This window comes from Botrytis porri, assembly GCF_014898465.1.
Source record: "Botrytis porri strain MUCL 3234 chromosome Unknown BPOR_003, whole genome shotgun sequence".
Taxonomy (NCBI): domain Eukaryota; kingdom Fungi; phylum Ascomycota; class Leotiomycetes; order Helotiales; family Sclerotiniaceae; genus Botrytis; species Botrytis porri.
This window is the reverse complement of record NW_024066077.1, coordinates 923,151-947,591: the sequence shown is the minus strand read 5'-3', so window position 1 is coordinate 947,591 and position 24,441 is coordinate 923,151. Positions and strand designations below refer to the sequence as shown.

The window sequence follows — 24,441 nt, the reverse complement described above, 5'->3', positions numbered from 1 at the left end:
GAAGAAGAAGAAGAGAGTGACCCAAATCCCCATCTTAGAAATTCTCCAGTCGAATCGAATCGAATTCCCCTCAATTATTGGTGATTAAAGGGTCTTTGAGTGCTAGGAGCCAAACCAAATACATGCTTCATTTCCATCTCAGAGCTCGTCGATCATAGAGCGCTCCGTGCATTATACTTTCGTTCAAAGTCCTATTGCTCTTGTCTTTCCTTCACCGTGATTGTAGATTGTTTCTATTTCTTACCTCATGTTCTACTCTCCCTTCTTGTTCGTGCGCTGTCAGCTTCATTAAAGAAAGAAATCTTAGAAAGGTAACTTTTCTTACCCCTCCAGTTATATGATCCTATGAAAGCAATAGTAAGCCATCTATTCTAACATCTGGTGCCGTCCGCCCGCCCAGCTTTTTGGTTACCTTACATAGAGGTATCCAATGCCGTTAACGATGTATATAATAGCTGACCAAATACATCACAGACTTGTCCGGCGATACTTCTACGCGTTATATCATCTGCAGACAAAGAAATTCTCAATTTGAATTAAATCTCTTGTACATATCGCAACTCCTCCACGAGAACATTGCCAACCTGAACTACAATCCACGAATTCCCCAACCCTCTTTGAGTGTGGTATTCGAAACCAGTGAACCTGCGAATCGCATAACGATAATCTCTCCAAGTAATCAATCATCCTTGATATTGATATTGCCCAATTTGGCAAACCTATATGCAGGACGGCCACTAGGCCGCAAGGTACCCACATGAGCTTCTGCGAGATCGTAGCTTGCTAAATACACACACAACATCATGAGTAGGAGTCGACGGGGTGCTGGCTCCTTCAGGGCCAATGGCGCAGCTATTCCAGACTCGTTATCCTTGATCCGATCATTCAACATCGAAACCAATCCCGCTCGGCCTGTACGACCTTCTCCCCTCACAGCTTCGACAATTCCAGATATGCCACTTGATCTCGTTGATCGCATACGCTCTTTTCCTCTTTTTGTTTCAGCTCCCGATTCCTTTCTTGCAGCTATCGGAAAACATCTTCGTCCTCAGGTTCATTCGCCTCACGATCATGTGTTGACTGAAGGAGATGATGCAAAAGCCATGTACTGGTTAGTACGTGGGGCGGTGGCGGTCACATCTCGAGATGGAGAGGCTACATACGCAGAATTAAAGCCTGGTGCTTTCTTTGGCGAGATTGGCATACTGATGGATGTACCCCGGACGGCTACAATTATAGCAAGAACAAAGTGCTTATTGGTGGTGTTGAAGAAGGAAGATTTGAGAGCTGAGCTTCCAAACTTTCCTGAAATGGAACAAGCGATTATGGAAGAAGCACAGGAGCGATTGACAATTTTGAATAAGAAAAGAAGGGAAGGCGGGTTTGGCCCAAAACTTGTCTCTACTGAGCTTGTTTCGAGAGGTGGCAAGATCGCACGAGAAGCTGCGCCAGGGGAAGTTTCTACTGGAGAAGTAGGAGTCATTGAGAAGGGAGTCGTCATCAATAAGAAGAAGCGGAAATCCCCAAGTCCAGGTATAATTGAGGATCCTTCGGCTGGCAGTGCGCTGGGCAGTGGATTGGTCAATGTCAGGAAAACACTAAAGGAATTACCTTTATTCTCAACTTTACCGCCAGAAATACTTCACTTTCTTGGGTTGAGCGCCACACCGAAGGCATACCCACCGTTTACGGATATCATTGTACAAGGTTCAAATGGCAATGAAATTTACTTCATTGTGAGAGGCGAGGCGGAAGTTATACATGAAAGTTCCAATGGACACGCTGGACTATCGCCTCAAGGTACAAACGGATCATACATCAGACCAAGACTGAAAGCTGGACAATATTTTGGAGAAGTTGTCAGTTTGTCTTTGGCTCCCCGGAGAACAGCTACTGTACGATCAATCACTTCTGTGGAATGTTTGATGATCGGTGGAGAAGTTCTTGAAGAGTTGTGGAGAAGATGTTCGCCAGATATACGGAAACAAGTAGAGCTGACAGCGAAAACTCGAATTGGAAAACCCGAAGACGAAGACATCATAATGAGTGATGCCGAATCTCCAACTATCAATGATTTAACCATCAATAACAATCGACCTAAACATCAAAGAAGGAAAACATTGCCACAAGTTACATTTACCCCTTCTAAACCTGCAAGTCCTCATAAACCTATTCGTGTTGAGGATAGTGGGGTGATGGAACCTATAGATCCAGATCCATTCCTCAGCGTAGATATGGACAATATGAGGGCGAGATCACGAAGAGGTTCGTGGGCACCGCCTGCTCCTGAGACGCCACCACCAGATGATAGATCTTCTGGCCCAAGAACCAGATCTAGATCTCAAACACCCACACCTGCAAAATTATCACATGCAATCACACCCCCAGAATCAGCTTTTCGGCCAAAAAGACCTAAGATTTTCGAACGACGTCCAAGTCAATTTAGTCAGGGTATATTACCGGATGCAATTTTGATCAACATATTCTCATATTTAGACATTTATCAATTGATGAGATTACGTCTCGTATCTCTCCATTGGTCAACTCTCCTAAGCACCTCACCAAACGTTTGTCAGAATCTTGATCTATCACTCTATAACCGCAAAATGACCAACAAAGCACTCGTCGAATGTATCTGTCCATTTGTTGGCCATCGTGCCCGTAGCATCAACATCAGCAACTGTTTTCATATAACTGACGAAGGATTTGCTGCAATTTACACACAATGTGGCCCCAATATCCAAGTCTGGAAAATGAAGTCAGCTTGGGACGTAACTGCCAACGCCGTCTTGGAAATGGCCAACAGCGCTAAAGAGCTCGAAGAAATAGACCTTTCTAATTGCCGCAAAGTATCGGATAATCTTCTGGCCCGTATCGTCGGTTGGGTTGTAACCGAGCCCATTGCCCCTCAAGCCTCTCTTCGTCAAAAAGCTGCAACTTTCGTCCCACCGGTTGGGACTGTAGTCGGATGTCCAAAGCTCAAACGTCTTACTTTGTCATATTGTAAACATGTCACTGATAGATCGATGGCGCATCTGGCTGTTCATGCACATCAGAGGTTACAGAGTATTGATCTGACGAGATGTACGACGATTACAGATAGTGGATTTCAACATTGGAGTATTTATAAATTTGCAAAATTGGAAAAGCTAATTTTGGCGGATTGTACTTATTTGACGGATAATGCTATTGTTTATTTGACGAATGCGGCGAAGGGGTTGAAGGAACTTGATTTGGTATGTTAAGCTTTCGTGGCCCCCGAAAATATTTTCACTAATAATCATATCTAGTCATTCTGTTGCGCCCTCTCCGATACAGCAACCGAAGTTTTAAGTCTCGGTTGTCCCCAACTCCAATCCCTCAAACTCTCATTTTGCGGTTCAGCAGTTTCAGATTCGTCGCTTCGATCTATCGGTCTCCATCTACTCGAACTCAAGGAACTTTCTGTAAGAGGATGTGTGAGAGTTACAGGGGTAGGGGTGGAAGCTGTAGTAGAAGGTTGTAGTAAGTTGGAGATCTTTGACGTTAGTCAGTGTAAGAATTTAAAGGGGTGGCTGGATGCAGGAGGAATCGAAAGATGGAAGTCGAGATGGAGTCAGAGTGGGAGGAGAGAGACTGTAGGAAGGAGAGGCTTGAGGGGGGCGGTGATGCCTAGAAATCTAAGTGTACGGAAGGGGAGGGGAGATTTGGTCTTTTGGGTTGAGAAGAGGAGTGGACCGGACGTTGGTTTACGATGATGGATCTTGACGAGAAAGGGTTTAACAGAACATGGAGAAAAGGAAAGAGTGGGATTTTTTCATCGATGTTGATTTTCATATGCATACTCTCGAGAATATGACATATTTGCATGCATGGACGGAGTTTTTATTCAATTTATCCACATGAATCGCTTGTTAGGACAAATCCAGAAGTCTCTTTTGTTTTTGTTTTGGTGGATGGTGGTGCATGTTCATTCGTTTGTTTTGTATGTATGTATCGATGGATGAATGAACGGATCGGCGTGGTTTTTAGAATTTTTTTTACTTTTTTGTGTTTTGTGTTTCTCGTTTCTTGTATGTATGGATGGATGTATGTATAACGTTGTGGAAACGAAAACGGAATCTGTAGGTTGTGGATTAGGAGTTGGATGGTTGACAAGAAGATGCATGGGATGGATGGGTTGGATAGGATGAGAAGGCGGGAGAGCGGGAGGGGGGGAGTTCTATATCTGATATGATATATCGGGTCTACATCTGTTGTGATGTGATCGGATCTAATCTTGTTGTATAGGATGAAATGAAATTATATATGAGATGAGATGAGATGAGATGAGATGAGATGAGATGAGATGAGATGAGATGAGATGAGATGAGATGAGAGAGGTGAAATGATATCATATAATGCTAGTGTATAAAGATATAGAATAAAGATATAAATAGATGAGAGCATACCTAGGCACCCAGGTATGTAGAGAATTTCCCTATCTCCATCTACACCTATCTAGTTACATATCTAGTCTTGAGTTTGTTCAGCAGGTAGGCAGGTAGGAAGGTAGTTATGCATGCTGATATATGGCTAGTTGGTTGGGTACGAAGTTACTTTTGGATTTTTGAGATTTTTGAGATTTTTTGAGAGCTGATGTGATGATATGTTATACGACGTGTTGTGATGCAGAGAGAGATAGGTACCTAGTAGCTAATTGAGAGTGCCGATTCTATGAATCTACAAATCTACGAATTTACAATGGTAAAAGTAGAAGTACCTACCTAGTACCTAGGTAACCATCAATGATCTACTCGAATCACTCTAATAAGCATTCAACTCACTTCAATTTCAAAGATAGAATAAGAATGAATAATTAACTGGATATGGGTATTTTACTATTTTAACATTTGTTTTGTTTTGTTTTGTTTTATTAATATATGTTAATGGCACACGCATCAAGTGCGCACGTACAAAGGAGAGGAGAAGCGTGTATGGCAGAAAAGTCCGTAGACTTTCGTAACTATCATCCAATCTTGAAGAGGAGAGCTGTTTTTGTAGGACAACCTCCGTCTGCTTTACCATGCAATCCTACAGCGCCGTTGCTTTATTCCATTCCCCTTACCCCAACCTATCAAATTGTACAACTCCTCCTCCTCTACTTCCTCCTGTTTTGCTGCATCATCAAAATCTGGACCATCCTAATGAAGATATTCAGGAAATCTAATTCCAATGAAATACTCTCATTAACCGCATCTCTTCTCATCATTCCTCTCTCAGCCATTCTAGCATGTGCCAAAATCTTCTGTACATCATAGAGTGTGAAGCCACCAAAGACAGCCAAACCTCCCCATAACCAGATATTTTCGGTAAAAGCCAATGTTCTAACTGCGGTGGCTGGGAGAACTAAGGGAGCCAATCCGGAAGCAGCGACGAGAGCAACACCAGCCAAGAGAGGTCCACCAAGGTAGAGATATTTTTCTTGTTTGGCGGTTGCGCCAACGAAGGAAATACTACCCATCATGGCGACGGTGTAGAGACCAGCACGGGCAATGATGGCAGGAGGGGCCATGAAGAGGAGGGGTGCGACGAATGCAGCTTGGGTTACGTTGAAACCGGTCCAGAGTGCGTATTTTTGAACATAGCTATTCCATGTTAGTTTCCTGTCTTCACTCAAATCTATCGCACGATTCTAGATATCAATATCGAATGAGGGGTACAACTCACTTGCTAGGATCTGTAGCTCTAGTGCCCATCATAGTACCAATACTGAGTGCCATACCACCGATCATAACAACCCAAGGATTAGTCGCCATCAGTCTATAAGTAAAGCCACTTTGGAACATGGCGCGCGCAGATAACCCGATAATTCCAATTCCCATTCCTGTGTGCATAAAGGTATCGTTCAAGTAACTGCGTTCGTATTCGGGCATGCCGCCATCTTCACGAGTTTCGCGGTTAAAGACCTGTGGTTTGTTGGTATTTTCTACTTGTATGAAGATGAAAGAGATGGCGAATGTGGAGAAGAAGTAGGGAAGAAGGTATCATACCATATTGATTGCAAACAAAGTTCCTCCAAACATCGCACCGCCGACCAACAATTTCTGCATCAGCGTTCCATTTGGATTCGCAACAGTGGCCGGTTGCTGCAAATAAGTTCTCGAGCCCTTAACTGCATTTCTAGCTTTTACTAGTGTGCTGACTGGCGATGTGCTGCGCGATGTGAAAAAATTGGTTGTTGGTTTGCTGGAATGAAAAGCTCGCGCGGGGGCGGATCTAAAGGCGTTTTTGGAAGCTATAGCCAGCGAACTGGTCAATTTAAATGGTTGGCGCATGGTGAAGGCCATGGTTGTGATATTTTTTGATCAAGATCGATTGTGATGGATGGTAAATGGAGAGGTTGTGTTTAGGTTTTGTTATTTATGGATGGCGAAGTTATTTAGGTGTGATGGTGGTTATGACTTTCCGGAGTTTGGGTCCGGAGAAAAGAGGATGAGTAAAGAAAGAAAGAAAGCTCTGGAAGCGAGGGCGGGGAATGTTCTAACGCCGTTTGACGCCGCTATCAATTTATCAACTTCAGGCAATAATAATTATAATTACTTGTAACTATAACTTATTGGTATTTATCTAATCTCAGACAGGTTTTGCCCGAAAATGGCCCAAAATTACATTTTCAGATTCCATCAAAAAAAGCAATTTTTAGTCTTGAGCTAGGTACTTAGGCATGGCATAGTATTATGTTCTTTTAATACTCTGAAAGAAATGCTGTTGAACTATTATATTAATCTTGGTATTTCAAATCCTGGGTAAACACCACCAGAGGTAGATGATATCTCTATTCACCACCTCCTCAGATGAAGCATCACGTCTTAATCTTGGAACATAGGCATGTACAGTGTGTTACTACGTCTCTCGAGATGTGATCTACCCTTTGCCGGTGTTCAGTGTCAAAAGATCCAGAACTTTACTTCGAGGGCGTGATTTTGGTCCAAGGGTATATGTGATCGAGCTACATTTACGATGGTCATTGGCATGTAGGAAACTCGATGTTGGAACTTATGAGAGCACACAGCAGCATAGCAGCTATCTATCAAAGACTGGTAAAGGCGCTGTAGAAAAGCAAGGGAGCGCAAATGGTCGGCCAATCGAATTATCTTTGCTTGATCATACTTTTGATGACTGGCAGCTTTACAACAACGTCCCAATTACTTCTGGTCATTGCTTGATCAACTAGGAATGGAGGCAATAGACAATATCCCATCAACAGGAAAATGTACTTCTGCCTGGACTTCTTGTTCTCGAGCCTAGAGCGACGGTTGAGTTACAGTGCATTCTCGATCATACTAAACCATATCGATTGATTGTATCTCGGATATGGTGAATCACTTCATTGCGCTGTTTGATGTGTGGATCGATGCGAACACATCAGACCTAGTCCGAGTTGATGTTCGTTCATCTTCAGTAACAGCAAATCTTTGCGATGCACGTTACCATATTCATCGTCCGACTAGGGTATTCGAATTATGGAAAGATGCTCTGTGCATCAATCGTGGGGATAACAAAAACGGTTTGTCTCAAGTGGTTATGATGATGAAAATCTACGGAGCTCCTTCTCGGGCTGCGATGTATCTCGGGACTCCCTTGCCAGAGGAAGGTTGGCCAACTCCCCGGGATGGTTTACCACGAGCGTCTCTCTATCTTGAAGCACCTCTGACAATAGTCTGCAATCACATCTTCAAGGTACTGGTTTACCCTTTTCTTTTTCAGAGTCTCAAAGATATATCGAGTGTTGTATTGTCATGGAATGGGCTTGTTAATGATCTATACGGTTACTGTATGCTTTGAAGGGTCGTTGCGCTGGCTAGAGTTTTGTGATCTATTCCACCATGCTCCCTAATGGCTCTGCCCTTTCGTTTTAATCTCAGATTCCTGTCAGCAAAAAGATTAGATCGTTCCCCCATCATTTGATGACACAAGTTTGCAACAAAGACGCTTTCTCTACTGATGAGCATTATTGAGAATACAAGCTGCTATCTTGACCTTGATCGCATTACACAAACTAGGCTGCGCAACGGGTACTCGTAGGGCGGATAATAGTCTTGACAGATAATCCACGAATAATTCAAAATCTGAATAGGTAATTTATAAAATGAGTATAAATTATCTATAGATATTCATCTACTTATATATTATATAACTATTTATAATCTTTTATAATATTAATATAATTTTATAATTAATATAAAAATTAGTATAAATCTAAACTTGGATTACTTTTGGGCTAGAAAATAATTTGAGAATAGCTTTATATTTTAAGCGAATCTCTACTTTTTTTTAGAGAATTTATATAACGTAACGTATGGGGAACTCGGACATATGGGGAACTCGGACACTTTTAGCCCATCACCAACTTGAAACCGCAATAACTTTTATTATGCATACCCAATCACCTTCTACATCTGCTCAAATTGAAGAGAAGCTTCAAAAGGCTATAATTTCACTTCAATTGAAAGAATTTAAATCAATTAGAAAGGCTGCAGAGCATTTCGAAGTCCCTAAGTCTACCCTAGCTGATAGGCTGGCTGGGAAGAAAACACGTTCCCAAACCCACGAAATGGCTCAAATTCTTTCAAACGCAGAAGAAAATACTCTTGTACGATGGATTTCACGACTTACCATCACTGGATTCCCTGCTACACCTATGTTGGTGAAGGAAATGGCCGACGAAATTCGTCTTCGACGCGTTCGGGTCGCGTCATCTCGAAATCCTACCTCGACAGAAATTCCACCTATAGGCCACGAATGGATCTATAGATTCCAAAAACGACATCCAGAACTTAAAACATGCTATTCACGTCAATTAGAGTCTAATCGGGCTAAAGAAGCAACTCCGGAGAATATTCAGGCTTGGTTTGACGCGTTTCGCACGCGTCTCATTGAGCGAAAGTATGAATTAGATGATATGTATAATATGGATGAAACCGGATTTGGAGTTGGAAGTACTCAAAGTACGCGCATTAAAGTCGATTCTACTCAGAAATCGAATTGGAAAGTTACAGCTGGCAAGCAAGAATGGATAACTGCATTTGAATGTGTCAATGCAGCTGGAAATGCTCTATCACCTATGGTCATTTTCAAGGCTCAGAATACGAATTCTGCATGGATTCCAAAGGACACACCTCAAAGCTGGCAGTTCTCTACTAGTACAAATGGATGGACCTCAAATAGCCATGGATTAGAATGGTTAAAAAGGGTTTTCGAACCAGAATCCAAGAAAGTGTCAGGTGACCGACCTCGACTTTTGATCATGGATGGCCATTCAAGCCATATTACAGGTAGCTTTATTGCTTTCTGTATAGATAATGATATTGATTTACTTATATTACCTCCTTATTGCTCTCACTTGCTTCAGCCACTTGATATTGCGGTGTATGGGCCAATGAAACGATATCATGCTTTAGAGGTCGATCGATATTCTCGAGCTGGTGTAAAGCGAATCCAAAGAGCTGAATGGGTAGAACTCTTTCAAAATATTAGAAAAAAAGCATTGAATTCTTCTAATATTAAAGCTGGCTGGAGAGGAGCTGGTTTAGTACCTTTTGCCCCACGAAAAGTACTCGATTCATTACCATTTAACTCCTCCCAGCAACCTTCTACTCCACAAATGAGAACCCCCAATCAAGACCTAGACTTGTCTATACTCAGGAGTTCTCCTCCAGATGGAACAGAACTAAGGCAAGCAAATCAGATCTTTAATACAGCTCTAGCAAGCAGTGGTTCTCCTGCATCGCCAACTCGTCGATATGCCAAGAGAATGACTAGGCTTGTAGAATCTCAAAATGCTGAGATAGCCCTACTTCGGAAACAGCTCTCTGATGCTCAGGAGGTAATTGAGACTCGAAAGAAAAGAACTAAAGGCAAAAGAGTCAAATTACAAGGTCAATTTGTCTTTAGTACTAAGGAAGTATTGAAAATGGTACGTGAGGCGGAGGAAAAACCGAAGGAGAAAAAGCCACGAGGACGGCCACGCAAACGCCCAATTGAAGAATCAGAAGAAGAGATTGAAGAAGAAGAGCTAGAGAATAGTTCAAGTGATTCGGAATTGGAATTGGAGGATTGTGTGGCTCGTAGAACAAGATCGCGTGTAGAATAATTGAAAAAGTGTCCGAGTTCCCCATATGTCCGAGTTCCCCATACGTTACGTTATCTATAAATTATTTATAAATAATTTACAAATTATCTATAAATAACCTATATATTTATAAATAATCTATAGATTATCTATATAAAATAAGTAATTTTAAAGTCTTAATAGATAATTCGTAAAGTGAGTAGAACCTCTAATGAATAATCTATAGAGCGGATTATTTATAGATAATTCACAAGTACAGATAATTTGTACGCAGTTTAACACAAACTGCTGTAACCGATTGACTTCATAGATCATTATTATTACATACTTGGTGAATACGATGGATCTATATGTAGTTGGGTGAACATTTCATTAACGGCTCTCATGTGACTATATTATACTTCTTTCAGATCTTGTGAGGGAAGAACTCGGCAGAATTTCTAGTAATCCAAACTTTACTTCGACATCCAGATCCTTTCGACTCGCAAACACGGTAAGAACGTTCAGATAGTATGAAAGGACAAAATCATCTTGACTATTGAACTGGTTTCGAACGTTACACGCCTATATTCAGTATGATGGTGAGGATGGCCTAATCCTCCTTCAACCTTGATCCGCGTAATGTTTTCCATAGTATCCTAATCGTATAGAGCATCTTGGTCATGCTCTCTCTCCTTCACATCTACCTCCGCATCAAAGGGTGCAACCCTGCAGTTCCTGTTGAATCCCCTTTACAGTGTAAAAAATATTGAATATGCCACTTGTACATCATATTCAACCTTACTCAACTTACCCTCCTTATATCAGGCCATACCCTTAGCCTGTAGAAATCGATGAGCACTCAAGCATCCCGGGCTAGAGTCAGTGAATCTACCAAGCGCTAAGCAGTTTGTTGGTAGCGTTTAGCTTTGAATGGTATCTCTATAAAAATGTATCAAGAATTTGTATTTCAATCAATGATCTAAGACTAAAGATGTAGAAAGAAAGGACCCCTTCATTTTTGATGGATAAGCGAATAGTTTCATTTTCTACTTCACAATCAAATTACATTTCCAATGTCCCTCTTTTTAAGCTGCCTTTACTTAATGTTGATTGATTAACTAGCCTTCAAATAATTTCAACACGAAGAATTAATGTGCCTGTTCGTTTTTGCTAATCTGTTGAGCAGATTCATACGCCAATAAATAATACGGTAGATAGATCCTAATTTGTATGAGGTGATTGAACTCAGGACATTCATTCCCCCCCCCTCCCAAAAAACGAACACAAAAAGCGCCCATGATTTCTCTCGTCAAAATGTACATTGAATAGTAAAATTCCACAGGTGTGTTGTACTGCCACACAACACAGGCAGGCCTCTTTCAAAGGGCAAAAGGGCGAATTTCTTCAATTTCTGGGATCACCAGTGGGTACACGGACTCACGGGACAGCGTGACAGCAAAGCACAATTTCACATCTCAATTAATCAACTTCAAAATTCGATAGAGATTTCAATTCCAATTGAATATTATTCAAATAAATATATTATATTTTTCAAGTATCAAAAAATATTATTTAAAATATCGATTTGAAGCAAACAAAGGTTTGAGCATAAAAAATCAATAATATATTTTCTTATCGAATATTTTGATAAGAAATTATATAATTAATTATAAAAGCTTAAACTTATATTTTTTTTAATCTATTTTTCTATAAAAAAAAAATAGAATTCTTATATTTAAAAATTATATATATTAATTTCGAAAAGATTCAACGTGGTTTAACACCGAGTGCACCATATCACCGAGTGCACCACGAATTTTACATACAAAATACGTCTGTGCGTAACCGTGCACTTTCTTTATTTAATAATATAATTTTTCAAAATTTGAAATTGTAACATTTAATTATTTATTAAAAATTTGAATTAATATAGTAGTTATTATAGGAATAGTTTTTTTGTAACGAAAATCGTGACAATTTCCACTTTTTATAGAATATAATAGAAATTTTTATATAGAAACTTAATACTTTTATAAAAAATATTTTCTTATTAATAAATCTTTTTTGTTTTTTAAAAAATATTGATTAAGTATTAAAATATGAATATTAGGAAAAGGCTAATTTTGGTGTATTTTGAAGTGGTGCATTCGGTGATATGGTGCACTCGGTGTTAAACCACGTCAATCATAACTTGAATTTTAATTGAATTATTAAAATCGCTTTTTTTTAGTATGAAATTATAAGACTTTCTGCTTGAGTGTCCCGTAAGTCCGTACACCCACTAATGGATTTTTGGAATTGCTGACCAAGCAAAAATTTATCCCAAAAGTGCCAAGAACTTATCGGCGAAAAGTGGTGCAAACATTTGCCTCCCCACAAAAGCGCTCTTGATGCTATATTCACGCAACTCCTCATACTTCAGAAGAGGCACCTCTGAAAGAATTGCAAAACAATGAACCTATTCTGGGAATGAACCAAAAAGGAAGGGCCTAATCCGGGATCGAACCGGAGACCTCTTACATGTGAATTTGAACTACCCAAAGCAAGAATTCTACCACTGAACTATCAGGCCATGATCACTTCCAAGCCATGTTGGCTGATTTTGATGAATGTCCGCACTTTTTTAAAAATATGAATGTATATTTCAAAGCTAGCTAAGTTCGGCTGCTTTAGATGTGGGGTGAATAACGGCTCAGCGGCGAGCGATTCCACAAGGAACAGGGAGAAGAAAACTATGAAGTGGGATATCCTGATAGATACCTAGGTACTTATCCGAAATATCCATAAATATTGAACAAGTCTAAGATTTCGATGCAACGGCAGCCAGCTAAAGACTTTTGTCTAAATGGGAAAATTCTTGAACAAAATCCCTCATGTCTTCTCACGCCCTTCACCCCTGGTTGGAAACTACTTGTCATCGTTGGTAGTTCATTCAACAAGCGGTCTTCGATCTCCTAACCTGACCTATCTGTCATCCTCGAGTATCAGAATATGATCTAACGATTGGCTTACCAGAGTTCTAAGAGTATTTATACCCGTAATCTACCCTTTCGATTCTGCAATATTTGAGATATTCAAGATGGCTTTAATCAACCCCACCAACTCCTCAAAACCTCAAATCGTGCTGATCCCTTGGGATCCCACCTCTCCTGAACATGTTGAACGACTAGTACAACAACGTATCGCTTGCGGATGGGATTCTGAATGTGTTGAATCATGGAGGAAAGCTCAAGAAAGCGGAGAGCTCAATAATCAATGGATTGTAAATACTCTTCCACAATCGATTTCACTTTCCGAGTTCTAACTTATCCAGGTGCTTGCGGATTCTGATCCCGAAAAGGATGCCAAAATACTCAAACATACTGAGATGCATCCCCAAGAAAAAGAGCCTCTAGTCGACTCTGCAACTTCTTTTGGAGGCAAAATTCGGGATATTCCCTCACCGCAGAGAACTTTCATTCCGATTGGACATATCTGTTTGGGTCCTCCATCCGAAAATTATGTGAATCTCGGATATGTTCCAAAAACAGTAGGGTTCTACTGGATATCAATCTTTTACGTCTCGCGTGCTCTTCAAGGAACCGGACTTGGAAAGACAGCCATGGATACAATCGAGAATATAGCCATTTCTGAACCATTGTGCGCCAAGACTCTAGGTTTAAATTCGATCAACAAAGTCGACGCAGAAAGAGAAGAGAAATACAAAGCTCTGGACTTGGTCATTCCCCCGGTAAGAATGTTATCATGAATTGTCGGGAAGAGATAGTTGCATTGTTCTAACCTTCACCTAGTTTTCCAACCAAGATTGGTATGAAAGAAGAGGTTACAAAGTCTACAAAAGTGTGGAAAACTTATTTGGACCAAAATTTGATCCAACAGGAAAAGCCTGGTATTGGAATGCTGTGTTTCTGAAGAAGGAGATTTCTCATTAGACTGAGATTTGACTTAAGAGGCAGAAGATACAGCCAGCTTGACTCTCACAGGATGAAGCCCCGGGACATCCAAACTTTCCAATGTTACAAATACACACACACGTATGTATATGGATATATACCTAGTGTATATCATGTATTATATATACTTGAGTTCAAATTAATATCTAATAAAGTACACATTAAAAATATTCCTCGTCCAATGTTTGGCTTTATTCGAGCGATTTGGTGTGCCGCTTTTTTCGTCTGCGCCTAGTAGAAGGGTTACATGCATCGTCATCTCAGGTTATAAGCCTTACATTTTCAAGTATCGCAATCGTCCTTAAAAGTGGATATAGAGATATCCATCAACAGCAATTACCACTTCAAAGACTTCGAAATCTCGAAATTGCTAAAAATGAATAACAATATCTATGAGCATGAAGATCTCGAAACGTCTAGCTCTATTCATCTTATACCCCTCCATTCTGGACAATCTCCCTCCGATATATGTTGCAGTGTCATTCACACCACTTCTCATGAAATGCACATGGATATCTACAACAGTACACATACTACACTTTCCTATGGTTGGGGGAATCCGAAGGAACAAAAATATTTATATCGATGGCTATCAATTTTGTATAACTAGCAATTTGGCAGCTGCCTTGATGGATTTACGTGATGAAACATAATCACTACGATCATGGGTTGATTCGATTTGCATCAACCAGAAGAATATACCAGAGCGTAACCAGCAGGTTGTTCTAATGACCCAAATATATCGGAATTCACAACAAACAGTCGTTTGCCTTGGCATTTCCGCGCCCCGAATCGATCAACTTTTTGAATCTGTCCAAGCGAAAAATCGATGATGAGCATTGCCGAGCAGTTCGAATATGTAAATCCCAAGAGATTACATCCCGGTAGTTGATCAAGCAGAGAGCGCGAGCGCAGTCTTTGTGGATGCAGCTCGATGTATAGTCTTTTCAGTGATAGCTTCGCGATCGTGTTGGCATCTTCGTCAGGTACAATAATCGCAATGCATATGTGACCTTGTACACTGCCTTTTACACATCCACCGCCGCTGGTGAGGATGTAATCTACTTGGGCGGAAGAGCGTGAGTGTCGGTCCAGAGACCGGGGTCGTTGATGTGAGCGCAGATGCTGCTACAGTTGCTGCCATCTGCGATGGTGAGGCCGGAGAAGAATCCGGAGAGTAATATGGAGATGGTGGGGGTGGTGGATCTCACATTGGTGGCTTTGCTAGGATGTCAGATGGTGTTTCGAGAATACGGTACTTTTGTAGTTGTAAGTTGTGAATTTAGGGTTCACAGATAGAGGATGAAATGGAGTTTAAGATGGAGACTTGAAATAGTTTTTGGTTTATCAAAAGAAACTGAAAATTTAGCTGATGATGAAGCTAGATTCAAGATATTTCTCCTCCTATATATGTTCTTTTCGTCCCATACTGATCGCGAGCCAAGTGAAGGCTAAGATAATCTTACAGCTTATCCAACCTCAGCCTTACAGTGTAACTGATTCGAACAAACATGCATCTAAGCATAGTGTTACCTCGTCGGCGTGTACATTGCAACAACATTATGAACAGCACAAGGTGGAATAAGTAGGCTTATATAAAACAGATTGCAAGGCCTCGTTTTGGATCATTGAAGAAATTCTATAGCTCCAAGGACGAGGTAGATTGCACTGCATTTCTAAAAGAACAAAACAGTTATGCAATGCTGCAGTTATTAAAATTATAACTAACAATGATTTCCAAGCACCAAACCCCAAATTACAGCTTTCCACCCCCTAGAATGCGACACCACTTTTCGCAGCGCCTGGATAAGTATCCTGAAGTCCTTCAAACAATGATTTTCCATCCATACTTAAGTCGGCAAAGACTGGGCACCCAGCAAGAGCCAAGATTGATGTATCAAGAGCATCGGTCAATAATTGCAAGGGTACAGCAATTGTAGCAAACAAAGGCGAAAGAGAATTGGGCCCGAATGTCTTGACAACTTCAAGGGCAAAGCACATCAAATTATTGCCCTCCAACAAAGCCTCGACATTGAGAACGCCACCGGTGACATTACTGATATCAAGACCAGTGAAAGTATTTACTTTACCGGTATTGCCCCCAACACTTACCAGTGTTGGGTTTGCTGCCATCCAAGCAACAATATCCAGGTTAAGTTGTACTAATCCGTAGTCAACGGGGATGCGGTACCAATTCGAAGGTATTTGCTCGCAGCCTTTCTTGTATACATATTCTCCGTTCTCGGAGTAGACGCCGAACATAGTGCGCATTAATCCATGAGTCATAATTCCTTCCGGGTTCTCGGTGGTGTGGTTACTCAAAAGGCGACCAGAGAATGCATATCCAGCATTTCGTGCAATCATGCCGGTGTAGGGTCCGTAGTAAAAATAAGGGTTGGTGGCTATGCTGACTTCGAGCCGGTCGGCAGCACGTTTTCCAATATCTTCCATTGTGATGACTTCAGAGTCGGATCCATTGGCAATTTGTAAAAATAGAGTCATGTTCATTGTCGATGCGTCTCCTGTTACATACAAGTCGTCTCGGGTATTCGAGGAATCTGCTTCGATCCAATTGTGGGCTCTGTCAAGACCACGAGGAGTTCCCAAAAGACCATCAAGATTATCGAGGATGTTAGCGACCTTCGGAGTGTAGCCTCCAATCGAAAACCCGGGGTCCAGTGAAATAGGGTCGCCGACACCGACGGTCCCCATTATAGCCAGGACAGTGATAAGCTCAATTCCCATTCCGAATACGGAATTTACACCAGCGACGATTTCTACCATTGAAGCGACACCATTATGGGGAATGTAGTTATGGTTTGCGAGCATATTCAATCCTGGACATGGACCTCGCTGGTCCCCATTTTCGAAGTCAGGTGGAACAAATACATGGTCTCCAGTGACTTTCTTACTGTTAGTGATATCAAAAATCGAAATATAGGTTTGCGGTTTTACCATCAATGGGAGTGGTCAAAGAATCAACCAACAATCTTTTTTTGACTTCTGGGTGATTCTCAACTTGTCTCTTCAGATTCTCGTACCAGCTGTTTCCTGAGGCTCTCTCAAAAGATTTGGGCGATGCATTTAGAGTTGGAAATGCCAGGGCATTCGTACACAAAAGTGGAAAGTAAAGAATGGACGACGAAAACTTCATCTTCAGATGTTAAAGGAGTGACTGTGAGGTGGAACGATTGACACGACGAAATGTAACAAATCTTTTAGAATTGGATGTCAGATGAGAAACTCATGACATATTTTGAAATGGGATATTTTCCACTGGCTAGTGGCATCGTTCGAAACTTCGAATAGCCAGTCTGACCCGGAGAATACAACGGGGAAACAAGGGTATGTGTACGCGGATATCCATTATATTCTGGTCGGTACTGGTAGTCGAGCAAGAGTGGGAATCTAAATTGCTCAAATACTCCGTCCGGCTTTGATGGGACACTTGAGCGGTATTTGGATCGACAACAGACTTTGAAGTGATCGGCAGTGCCCTCGTTGACAAGCATTAGGTCAACAAGCATAGGGCCTAGTTTACTCTAGTAGGTAATCTTTCACTCGGGGAGCAAATTTTATAAGATTGATCCCACAGATAGGGAAGCTAGGGGCATTATACCCCAATGTCTTTGAATGCTTCAGTCATGGGGTTTGAGGATATTCATTACTTGGGTACGTATACTCGAAAAATAGGAAAGACCTAGGTTTGCAATATTGGGTGTGGCTACAGTAAAATGTGTCCAAGATAAGCGGTAAAGTCATGTGAGTATGACCGAACGCCGATAAATTCACACCCAATGATCATAAAAACACCATTTGTTTACTTTCGAAGCACCATCAACTTGACTCACCTCACATATTTGGTAAATTGGTAAAACACTGATATCCTCCAAGTTCAACAACTATCGTACGGCAGCTGGCAGCCGTAGAAAGTTTATCTACTCCCTACCTCCTCCTCACTCCTCACTCCCTACGAAGTATGTAACTTTAGCAAACAATTGGACGATACCTTCCTTGTCTAGCATCAACCTCTCTCAGGCTTGTGCTTCCACCGCATGGCTGAGCAATGAGCAAGGCACAAATCTCGGGAAAACTTTTCACTGCCATTCTCTCAAAAGCCGAGCTCAGTCCAAGATGGTATGAAATGGATGAAAATCTATCGGTCAAAGCCAACCATGTCGATGCCAATTGGGAGCATACCTACCTAAGTTTGACCGAAAGTTTAAAGTTTATATTGGTAGATCATGGCACGATGGAAAGAAAGAACCGTTTTCCAAACCGTTTTCAGTTCCTCTAAATGAACTTCGGAGAATTTATCGATACACCACGAAGTACGGCCCCATTTGAACGTGTCGATAGCTCGAATGTTTCGTAATAACCTGTCGCCATTCGACGTCCCCGATTGTGATAGACAATCGTCTATGGAGTAGGGTGGTTCAAGCTTCTCGAAATATGCCACACCACTGCTGGGTCAAATGCCTACTCTTCGCTGACTGGATGAGCACGGTACTTGCTCGATTGGTAAAATTCCCAAGACAGTATCTTGCCAAGAAACATGGATGGAATCTTCGCAAGGGTTTGACACGAGACTACGGATACAGTTATCCAAAATCCACTCACTCACTTACCATGTCGGGGATTTTGACAGGTAAGGGATATAACCGCTGACTAGAAGCAGAAAAAATTACGGGGCCGATCAACGACAAACTTTGACATCAGTATTCGTTCCACTTTGCTGGCAAATTCTCGCTTCAAGGTTGTTGGAGCGTGGCATACTGTCTAATATTCGCAGGGTTATAGTACACGCACTTATACATGATCAGATTCTCCCAAGTTTACGGTAGCGTTCGTTGTAGTTTTGTTTGATTTTTTGAATTCCTTCTTTTTGTTTCGTACTTTACTATCGTTAATACTATCGTTAATATTCGTACGAACTAAAAGTACTAAGGAGTCAAAATGAAGTTCTCCCTTAATATCATGGCTGTCATGGCCAGTTTGACCATGATTTGCACAGCACAGTCCTCGTTAAACCCCAGGGGTTCGTCCGCCGCTCTTTTAGCGGCCGCCCAAGCATCATATCCGACTTGCTCGGTAAGTTTCATTGAGTGTCTTGTTTCTTGCTGGCTTCTCTGACGGCCTCCTCTAGCTAAAATGTATGGCAAAAGCTATTCCTACCTCTGGATGTGATGCGACAGATATAATATGTCTTTGTACAAACGCTGAATTACAAGAGAGCATCACACTCTGCGCGATGCAAAGCTGCACTATTTTTGAACTTTTCAGTAAGTTAGATCCGTTGAAATAATGAAGAAACTCCCTGCACTGAGCTGTCTCTAATCTTTCAAAGCAACCAAAAATGTTACCGAGACCATGTGTAGCGCGCCGGTGCGAGATAGGAGAAAAGACGGCGAGTATATCGGTGTTATCGGAGGTTGTGTTGCTTTGCTAGCCTTCTTTGGACGGTTGCTGGCCACCGCTCTGAAAGTAAGGCAATGGGGTATGGATGACTGGTCGATGTGTGCTGTTGTGGTTAGTCTACAGCTTTCGACCTAAAAGTGTGCGAGCTCAGCTGATGTAATCTAGGCTTTGGCAACTCCTCCAACTGTTTTCTCAGTCATTTGTAAGTACCATTCACGGGCTTCAGTTATCATACTAATACAAATCACAGTGGCCAACAATGGCCTCGGAAAAGATATGTGGACTCTGACAGCTGATGAAATCACAAATGTTTTGTTTGTTTGTACACCTGATCTAGAAGTCATTGGCTAAGAGCTAACGTGAATCAGTACTATTTTCTCGGCGAATGTTTCTATCTTTCCGCAATGGCGATGACCAAAGTTACATTCTGTCTTCTTTTCCTTCGAGTTTTCCGCGAGAAGCCCTTCATCTATTATGTTTGGGGCACACTCGGACTTTCTGTTGCCTATGGTATTAGCTTTGTGGCAGCAACAATCTTTCAATGCTGGCCGATTAGCTATGGATGGAATCAATGGGATGGCTTGCATACTGGAACTTGTAACAATATCAACCTCCAAGGATGGCTAAGTTCTATTCTCAATATTGTTTTGGATATTATAGTCATTGGCCTGCCCCTGAACAAACTTTCCAAATTGGTCATGTCTCCAACAAAAAAGATAACTATTATGTTCATGTTCTGTAAGTTTGAATCTGCGTCTCAGTCTACAGAATTTTGCTAACAGGCCCCCAAGCTCTAGGACTATTGTAGGACTTCCTTCATTTATTTTGTACTTCTTGTTTGCTAATTATAAACAGCGTTACTGCAGTAAGCATCATACGACTTCATGCGCTCATTCAGTTTGCCAATACAACAAACATAACCTGTAAGTTTAACACTCATCTTCTGGGTTATCTTTACTAAATATTGGTTTAGGGGAATACAGTCCAGCGGCATATTGGAGTACTCTCGAAATGCACGTTGGCATATTCTGCGGGTGTTTGCCAGCATTACGACCTCTACTGACTATGATAATGCCGAAGTTACAGACAACTGCCGCAGTTAGCACTCAAAGAACTGCGGGGACGACAGGCAAGAGATCATATATGAGCTCTAAAGCTTCAGCGCCGAAGAGGATCGAGAAGAATAACTTCATTTCACTTGACGATGTCGATACTTCGAGCACAAAGTGCTTGACCAGTTCTCATTGTAACGCTGTTTGAAGGCCCTTCCATGGATGGCTATGTTATTAGAGAAGGTTGGGGAGTTTATTTATGAAACGCCGGCGTGCATTATGAGATAAATATTCCAGAATTATTTTCCTTCAAAATTTGTTTTAATTCACAAGCGTTTGAACTGGGTTTGAGACTCCCCGAGTAACGCAAACGTAATGTAAATATCTAATTATATCCCACAGCACGAGATCTGATTTTTCAACAATACCTTGATATCTTCAATCTCTTCATTTGGGGCTGGATTTTGTTTCGTCGTTTTGAGTAGACAGTCTTGGCCAAACCTTCTTTGTAGACGAGCTTTACCATTGCTGAGGCTCTACGAATATTCATCTTGGATTTGTCAATCCATTTCCGTCAAGGCACTAATGTGCACCACACCACTAACTGACATCACACTTATATTCCGACACTAAGCCCCCCTTGCGCTAGGAAATTTCGCTTACTCCCTGGACCTATTCTCGACCCCCAGAAATAAATTTTGACAATTGTTTGAGCTGTCAAAGAGGAAGATCTGCAGCGATTGCCAGAAATTTTGCCAAAAAGGGACTTTTAGTAATTACGGGTATAATTCGCATCTACATCCCAAATGAACTAGCACATCATTACTCTAATCAGTGAGGTCGAAAATTGAAGAGTCTGGGGTCCCATGCAAGCTCTAATCAAGCTTTTGCGGGGCGTAGCAACTAAGTTTCCAGGGAAAATGTACTTCTGGAAACGTTTTGGGAGGGGAAAGACAAGCATCTCGTATACAAATTTTAGATCTCTACCGGTGTGGGAAATTGAAGGCTTCATCCCTATGTCTTTCTCCACTTATGAATTTCATTACCAAAATCGTATTGGGAATTCCTCATGAACATCATGATTGCTGGTTCAAGGTATTGTGAGGATACACTGTGTATTCCACCATCCAAACACCTGGTCATGATCTTCACACCTCCCTTTATATTGCGATCCCTTCAGAGGATTGTATTAACGATCATGAAGAGAAAGGGTGAGAAATTGCGAATACAGTTCCATTAGAAGTAGTCCAGTGGAGGGCCTCGACAATATATAAAGTTCAACACAGCTTTGTGGACAGTCTCTCATCACACACACAGTCACTCCTCCATTCCTTGGCAATTGTTTTTGTTTTCTTTGGTTTCATTTGATCATTTGGCGGTACCATGTTTCCCAAAAGATCTTTGGGCCTTGTCGCTCTTTTCAGTCTTACAGCTTCTGCATTGTAACTACCGAAACCTCCGCAAACGTTCTCTTGTAGTTGACTAACACGTTTGTAGCAAGTCACAACATTCACATCAACATCTTCACCAACGTGCCACGAACGCTACCTCGAGTTCTGCGTCTGCGAACATTACTCTCGATCCCTATGAGTATGTTGTAGTAGGAAGTGGACCAGGAGGTGCTCCTGTGGCCGCAAGACTTGCTCTAGCAGGTCACTCAGTCTTGCTTATTGATGCTGGAGAGGATCATGGAGATGATATCGAGATGCAAGTTCCTGCATTGCATGTTTTGGCTTCCGAGTACGATCCAATTCGATGGGATTTCTTTGTTCAGCATTACGCAAATGAGACCAGACAAGCAAGAGACTCCAAGATGACGTACCAGACGGCTGACGGGGACTTCTATGTTGGTCTTGATCCACCTGAAGGTAATTCAGTTTCCTCTTGCCGACGTTGAGTCGGAATTTTCGGGCCTTGCTAATTAACATTTTAGGTGCAACTCCTTTGGGAATCCTTTACCCAAGAACCGGAACTCTTGGTGGATGTGCTGAGCACAATGCATTGATCACCATTTTACCCCAAGAAACCGACTGGCAATACATCCAAAACATAACCGGCGATGATTCCTGGGAACCATCAAAGATGCGTGAATACTACAAAAAGCTCGAATCGTGTCACTACCTCAGCACAGATGTCACAGGCCATGGTTTCGACGGCTGGTTGCAGACCGAAGTAACCAACCCAGAACTCATTGTTCAAGATCAAAAGGTTCTTTCGCTCGTTATTGCCGCAGCTACTACTATGGGCAAGGGTCTCCTTGGAAGCCTGATAACCACAGTCACTGGATTGGCCGAAGTTCTCGCTCTTGACATTAACAACGATTCTCCAAATCGCGATCAAGTCGATGCTTTGTACCAGGTTCCTCTCGCTATGAAGTTCCCCGAATACTCTCGTTCTTCTCCTCGAGACTTTGTCTGGAGCGTTGCAAATGCTACTAACTCGGATGGATCCAAGAAATACAAGTTAGACGTGCAACTCAACACTCTTGTCACCAAGGTCCAATTCAACACTACTGCTGCTAAACCAAGAGCCACCGGAGTTGAATTCATCGTTGGAAAATCTCTTTACCGCGCTGATCCCCGAAGCAAAAATGTCGACGATTCCGAAGGCACCTACGGAAGTGTTACCGCCACCAAAGAAGTTATCGTCTCAGGTGGTACATTCAACACCCCTCAAATTCTCAAGTTATCTGGTGTTGGTCCCAAGGCCGAGCTCGAGAAATTCGGTATCCCAGTTATTGTTGATTTACCCGGTGTAGGCACCAACATGCAAGATCGTTACGAAGTTGGTATTGTCGGAAACTCCACATCCGACTTCTCCTTACTCAAAGAATGTACCTTCCTCAATGGCACCGATCCCTGTCTCGAACAATGGGAGACTCTTCCATTGCTCAAGGGTGGATACTCTACCAACGGAATCGCTCTCGCATACCCTAAACATTCCTCTGTTGCAGACGGAGTCCAAGATCTCTACCTCGGAGGAGTTCCCGCTTACTTCAACGGATACTTCCCCGGTTACTCCGTACACGCGCTCGCAAAGCGCAATATCTGGACTTGGTTGACCCTCAAAGCGCACTCGCGCAACAATGCGGGAACCGTCAATTTGAGATCCGCCGATCCCCGTGATACCCCCGAAATCGTATTCAACTACTTCGACACCGGTGTTGGTGGTGACGAGGATCTCCAAGCTGTGTACGAGGGAATGAATTTTGGAATCGAAGCATTCGAGAACCTCATTCCGCTCGATGGTTCCTTCACTCGTATCTGGCCCGATGAGAGCATTACTTCTGAGGAAGATCTTAAGCAATTTGCGCTCGATGAGGCTTGGGGACATCATGCATCGTGTTCGTGTCCTATTGGAGCTGATGATGATGAAATGGCCGTTTTGGATACCAACTTCAAGGTCAGAGGTGTCGATGGATTGAGAGTTGTTGATGCTAGTGTCTTCCCAAAGATTCCGGGTATGTACATTGCACTATCGATCTACATGATCAGTGAGAAGGCTGCAGATGTTATCCTTGCCGAAGCTAGCTCTTGAGATGATACTCAAGCAAGACTGAGGGTGTGATCTGATAGTAATGTATAATTTTGTAATCTGAAAGATTCTAGTGGAACCACTGTATATAGAAATAAATCCACAAATCTTCTCATTTTTGACACTTTCTTCGTGATATAAATTGATATTGAATTGGTCTGAGTTCTTGAGAAAATCTGCACGAAGCTTCACGGAGAAATATCGTGGGCCATGTGTGAACTTTTGTGGTTCAAAGTATTGATTTACATGTTTCTGCAGAAGTGCTGGGCATCCGAACAAGCTGTTCGCATGACCTCATGCATCTTTAATATTCTTTACAAAGATAAAACGGAGTGATACCCCTTCTACTAAAATAATAACATGAAGTCCGCCACAATTTCTCCCCGATTGCTGCATCCACATACTGAGA

At 41.8% G+C, this 24,441-nt stretch overlaps 8 protein-coding genes across 8 annotated transcripts; 6 read left to right on the top strand and 2 right to left on the bottom strand.

Moving 5' to 3' along the window:
• Positions 1–803: 803 nt before the first annotated feature.
• EAF01_002350 (uncharacterized protein) lies at positions 804–3,737 on the top strand (the record flags this gene model as incomplete). Its single annotated transcript, XM_038910602.1, has 2 exons — positions 804–3,236; positions 3,291–3,737. 2 exons carry the CDS (start codon positions 804–806, stop codon positions 3,735–3,737), a joined length of 2,880 nt encoding a protein of 959 aa, XP_038773524.1.
• A 1,382-nt stretch (positions 3,738–5,119) lies between these two features.
• On the bottom strand, positions 5,120–6,308 carry EAF01_002349 (uncharacterized protein; the record flags this gene model as incomplete). The annotated part of the gene is made up of 3 exons (XM_038910601.1): positions 5,120–5,606; positions 5,689–5,927; positions 6,012–6,308. 3 exons carry the CDS (start codon positions 6,306–6,308, stop codon positions 5,120–5,122), a joined length of 1,023 nt encoding a protein of 340 aa, XP_038773523.1.
• A 415-nt stretch (positions 6,309–6,723) lies between these two features.
• Positions 6,724–7,195, top strand: EAF01_002348 (uncharacterized protein; the record flags this gene model as incomplete). The annotated part of the gene is made up of 2 exons (XM_038910600.1): positions 6,724–6,751; positions 6,858–7,195. 2 exons carry the CDS (start codon positions 6,724–6,726, stop codon positions 7,193–7,195), a joined length of 366 nt encoding a protein of 121 aa, XP_038773522.1.
• Positions 7,196–7,335: 140 nt separating this feature from the next.
• Positions 7,336–7,806, top strand: EAF01_002347 (uncharacterized protein; the record flags this gene model as incomplete). Its single annotated transcript, XM_038910599.1, has 2 exons — positions 7,336–7,680; positions 7,729–7,806. 2 exons carry the CDS (start codon positions 7,336–7,338, stop codon positions 7,804–7,806), a joined length of 423 nt encoding a protein of 140 aa, XP_038773521.1.
• Positions 7,807–13,154: 5,348 nt separating this feature from the next.
• EAF01_002346 (uncharacterized protein) lies at positions 13,155–14,007 on the top strand (the record flags this gene model as incomplete). Its single annotated transcript, XM_038910598.1, has 3 exons — positions 13,155–13,337; positions 13,389–13,805; positions 13,867–14,007. 3 exons carry the CDS (start codon positions 13,155–13,157, stop codon positions 14,005–14,007), a joined length of 741 nt encoding a protein of 246 aa, XP_038773520.1.
• A 1,504-nt stretch (positions 14,008–15,511) lies between these two features.
• EAF01_002345 (uncharacterized protein) lies at positions 15,512–17,450 on the bottom strand. Its single transcript, XM_038910597.1, has 2 exons — positions 16,984–17,450; positions 15,512–16,931 (listed from the first exon to the last, which is right to left on the bottom strand). Exons 1-2 carry the CDS (start codon positions 17,180–17,182, stop codon positions 15,802–15,804), a joined length of 1,329 nt encoding a protein of 442 aa, XP_038773519.1. The 5' UTR covers positions 17,183–17,450; the 3' UTR covers positions 15,512–15,801.
• Positions 17,451–18,984: 1,534 nt separating this feature from the next.
• On the top strand, positions 18,985–20,706 carry EAF01_002344 (uncharacterized protein; the record flags this gene model as incomplete). The annotated part of the gene is made up of 9 exons (XM_038910596.1): positions 18,985–19,119; positions 19,175–19,310; positions 19,376–19,557; positions 19,612–19,648; positions 19,697–19,764; positions 19,815–20,184; positions 20,238–20,250; positions 20,302–20,369; positions 20,420–20,706. The coding sequence occupies 9 exons, from the start codon at positions 18,985–18,987 to the stop codon at positions 20,704–20,706; spliced, it is 1,296 nt and encodes a 431-aa protein (XP_038773518.1).
• Positions 20,707–21,542: 836 nt separating this feature from the next.
• Positions 21,543–24,144, top strand: EAF01_002343 (uncharacterized protein). The gene is made up of 3 exons (XM_038910595.1): positions 21,543–21,940; positions 21,996–22,366; positions 22,432–24,144. The coding sequence occupies exons 1-3, from the start codon at positions 21,882–21,884 to the stop codon at positions 24,033–24,035; spliced, it is 2,034 nt and encodes a 677-aa protein (XP_038773517.1). The 5' UTR covers positions 21,543–21,881; the 3' UTR covers positions 24,036–24,144.
• Positions 24,145–24,441: the final 297 nt, after the last annotated feature.